This window comes from the organism of the source record quoted next, unplaced genomic scaffold (assembly GCF_019419815.1).
Source record: "Pyrus x bretschneideri cultivar Hongxiangsu unplaced genomic scaffold, Pyrus_bretschneideri_v1 Contig72, whole genome shotgun sequence".
Classification (NCBI taxonomy): Eukaryota; Viridiplantae; Streptophyta; class Magnoliopsida; order Rosales; family Rosaceae; genus Pyrus; species Pyrus x bretschneideri.
In genome coordinates this window covers 1,697,350-1,701,611 of record NW_025999812.1, presented here as the reverse complement: position 1 = coordinate 1,701,611, position 4,262 = coordinate 1,697,350, and the positions used below count along the sequence as shown (strand labels likewise).

The following is a 4,262-nucleotide window of genomic DNA, read 5'->3' as shown; positions in this document are numbered from 1 at the left end:
CAAGGTGAAATATTTTCATAGTTATTTCTATCCAATTGTGTGCAATTTCTGAGACCCACAAGTTCAACACTTAAAACTTCTGAACCTATTTTTGAGATTTAACTAAAATACTTACATGTATTTAATATAATCACCATTTCAACGGTCAAATAGTAATTATATATATATATATATATATATATATATATATGAATTATATTGGAGGATTCCGAAACCAAAAAATTTCCAACAGCTGAAACTTGACCTTTATTTCACTGAAATTTAAATCTAAATCGGCATCAAATTGCAAATTTCATTGAAGAACCGAACACGCTGAAAACGCAATCGACATGTCCTGAGGCTCGAGTAAAACAAACTGAACAGCTCAATGCAAATAAAATAAGAACACATCAAGAGTTATCACAAAGAGTAGGGCTCACCAAATGAATAGTATAATGTTGCTAGGCAATAGTCGAAACAAGAGTGTCATTACAATACAATAGAGTCCTCGGCTACATAAAAGATCAAAAATAGCAGACACCACCACAAACTACAAAGGGAACAAGCTTGTGTGGCACCAAGTCTCAATACAATGACCTAACTCTGTTTTAATCCTAGAAGAACAAAGAATTCTGCTTGCATCTCCGCTGTAAAATCCCCGCCTAAACGTGGATTAATGGTTTTGTGAATGAAAGCTCAGGGGTTGGTGACAGAATGGAGCCTGCAAAGAGACCAGTAAAAGCATACGCACATTCAGTAGCAAAATCAAGACAAGCACAGCAAACATACATGCACAGGTAGTATTCCGCTAAATGCTTTATAGCCCAAAATAAGGGCCTGATTAATCACTTTTTTGTGCTGGAGATATGAAGAATGTATATGGGAGAAATGCAGGATGACAAAGGGTGATGGGAGAGAGGGAAAGAAATAAAGAATGAATGAATGGAAACAAAATCTTAGATGTGAAAACGACTTTTAAATTGTTTTTTTTTAGTGTGCGTTTCCTTTCCATTTCTTCTACAGCTCTCCCACCATCCTTCATTTCTCTATATCTATAGATCCCAGTGTATTTCTCCTCTATCTCTAAGGTCAAAAAAATAAAAATTAAAAACCAAAAACTAAATGAGTATCAAACAGCCCCTGCAGTTTTGTACTGGAGATCTCTCCAACAAAAGTTTGGTTACGAATCTCCTTTGCTTCTGGCAACTCGCAACAATCAAAACAAAAGTGTAAAAAAGACATTCAAAAGGTATGATGAAGGCCCAGCTGCACAATGACATTAGGAAGCTGCCAACAGTGGAATAGACCTCGAGAAGGGAAAATGACAAAAGAATTGGGGTGATGTCTCAATTTTTTTTTAAGAGTAACCAAGACCCAGCCACTTTAGCTTAAAGATTAATATTCAACGATACAACACCCAAAAGTGTACACCAGGTTCAAAGGCATGAGGTTGAGCCCTTGTACACCAAATGTCTGTCACACATTTTCCTGAGGTGCACTGTCAAAATTCCTACTGATTCTTGAAACTTCAAAACACTTCAGTTTTGTGCACTAATTAACAAATACATTTTAAAGAGAAGTGACCCCACAGAGGGATATTACGTTCTAGTATCAAGTAAACTGAAAGACGCGGACAAAAATTGAAATAATAAAACAACCACGGAAAAGAGGAGCTATTTGAAAACATGCAAGTTTAAAGTGCAACACAACTTTAAAAACTTAACATTAAAGCTATTTGTAATTTATTCCAAATAAACCATTTTATGTATTAAGTTTTGGTTACCTGGATAACAGCTTGCCTAAACTGATCATACGAATGTGCATACATCATTGAAGCACTTGCCCACTGCATGTACGTAGCATCTCTAGATGTCTGATTGAATCCCACAGCACAAAAAGGGCTCATAGCTGGGGTTGAAGGAGGCCCATAACTAATTGAAGCTTGATGCCTTGGCATCTGAGAGAAACCAGCATCGTACTGCAAAAACTGCGGTTGAACCTTTTGCATATTGAAAGGTGCCAAGTTAAATCCTTGACTGGTAGGAAGACTCCTGACATACCTGTATCAGTAGTGTAATTAAACATTTTCAGTTAATAATTTATTTATTTCCAAAACAAAATTGTATATATTACTTTTCCAAGAGTGTAAAATCTATTATGTTTGTATGTCATAAAACAAAGAGTTCCACAATGACAAGATATGAAAGCATTGTAGCCGGTGGTGACCAGATCAAAGTTTACAAGCATTTCAAGAAATAGAAAGGTAAAGGACACGTGATATAGCAGTGCAAAGACTGTAGTGTCCTTATTAGGTTGAGAGAAACCATCTGCAAAGTTCTCACATCAACTTTGATATAATAGATAGATGCCTACCTTTCATAATTTCGATCATAATCTGGGTCAGTACGGTCTTTTTGCCTATCTCTAAAAATGGCAACTCGAGATGAAGAACCAAGATCCTTCACGTTTAAATTCTTTTCTGTATCAACCACAGAGTTCCTAAAACCTTCATTCTCATCCCTGCTAAAGGATGCATTTTTCGCATCTGTAAGGGACTGAAAAGGCAGTATCATCAGAATCAGAACTGCTAATGCTGCTAAAGATGCGAGCCCGTGCCCGATCGTACTCCTCCTTCCTCTCTTCCACACTTCTCACAGGACTTCGCTTGATCCCAGCTCCATTAGCTCCATTCATATTATTTTTATCAGACCTGGGCTTGATGACAATTTTAATCTGCTCATGTCTATTGTTTTCTGACTGCTTAGCCGGTATTTCGGATAACTGAATTGCTGGGTATTTGCTTTCTGCTGTTTTCCTCACCAAAATCCTATTCCCTTGACCATCTGGGCCCCAATCCTGAACCATAGTCTGCAAGCCATAGTGTTGAGAAACACGATGTGCAGCAAGTCGAAGGTAGGATGTAGGGAAATGTTGGAACTCAAACAGCTGCTGATCAGGACTTTTCAGAAACCTCTGGATATCAAGTTCCATTCGCAAAACTGAAAAGAAAAGACATCCGGCTAATTAGAAAAGCAAAATATCAAACTATTCAAAGAAACCGTCGCCAAAAACTAGGACACAAATGCATAAAAGAGCACACGTAGGGGGACAATTGACGACTAGGTTAATCATATAGATTAAATGTTGCTTACTCTGGGATTTGATTTAATCATATCAAGGTTTGACAAGATAAGAAACAATTAAGAGATAATTGGCCAAATTCATATTTATTCATAAACATGTTTTGGGAGGATAAAGGAATCGATAACAGATCCGTCCAAAATTATACAAAAAAAGAAATCAGCATGAATAGAAAACATTCAACATCATATCACGCGGTACCAATAAGAAATCCAGATCTAAGATAACAATAAACCCAGATTCAAATCCAACAAATTCAATTTCATCCAACAATTCGACCAAAACCACAATTAAACAAAAAAAAGCCCTTAAACCCATAAACTTCGAAATCGGAAACCCAAAATTATTAAAATTTAACACACAAATAAAGCAAAAGAAAAACCCATAAACGCAAAACCAAATCCAACACTAAACTAGGGTTTAGAACAAGAGATAATAAAAAATTAGATAAAATTAAACAAAAAAAGAACTTACTGGTGAGACGGTGACGAGGATTCTGGAGAGCCTCGACCAAGAAGGGGTCAACGATTGACCCTTCTTTGAGGTTAAGGCCATCGCTGGAAGCTGAAGAAGATGAGGATTCCATGGACAGGATAAGAGCTGGTTTCTCTCTCTCTCTTCTCTCTCTAGAATAGAAGAGAATAGAAGAGAATAGAAGAGAAAAGAAGGTTGTAATGATTGATAGGATTCCTCTTGCTTCTTCTCTTGTCCTCTGTTGGGCGGGTCAAAAAGAGGAAGAAGAGGGACAGCGGGTGTTATTGGTCTGAAAGCATTTACAAGGGAAAACGAGGAGACACAGGAGGTGAGAAACCCTTTCGGTTTCTACTTTCTAATCCCACCCCAACCCACAAACTAAACAGGGAAGATAAGGGAAGATATTGCTTTTGGATTTTTTGGATTTTTTATTTTTAAAACTAAGGAAAAAGGTTTTGGGTCTTTGAGTTTCAATAATAAGAACAAAATAAAAAATAAAGTGAATAATATTAAGATTGATTTTTTAGTGTAAAAATATAATTTTTCCTTAAAGTGAACAGTACCGTGTACTTTTCGTTAAATTTTTTTTTTTCTTCTAAATAATAATAATAATAATAATTTGTTTTTATACACTGTTTTGCATACAATTTTATTAATATTTTGTCACA

General features: G+C 36.1%; 1 protein-coding gene across 1 annotated transcript; it reads right to left on the bottom strand.

Moving 5' to 3' along the window:
* Positions 1-396: 396 nt before the first annotated feature.
* On the bottom strand, positions 397-3,972 carry LOC125468254 (R3H domain-containing protein 2-like). Its single transcript, XM_048574502.1, is given in 5 exon segments — positions 397-700; positions 1,763-2,039; positions 2,353-2,529; positions 2,531-2,978; positions 3,595-3,972. Coding segments are annotated over 5 exon segments (1,062 nt in total). The 5' UTR covers positions 3,707-3,972; the 3' UTR covers positions 397-652.
* Positions 3,973-4,262: the final 290 nt, after the last annotated feature.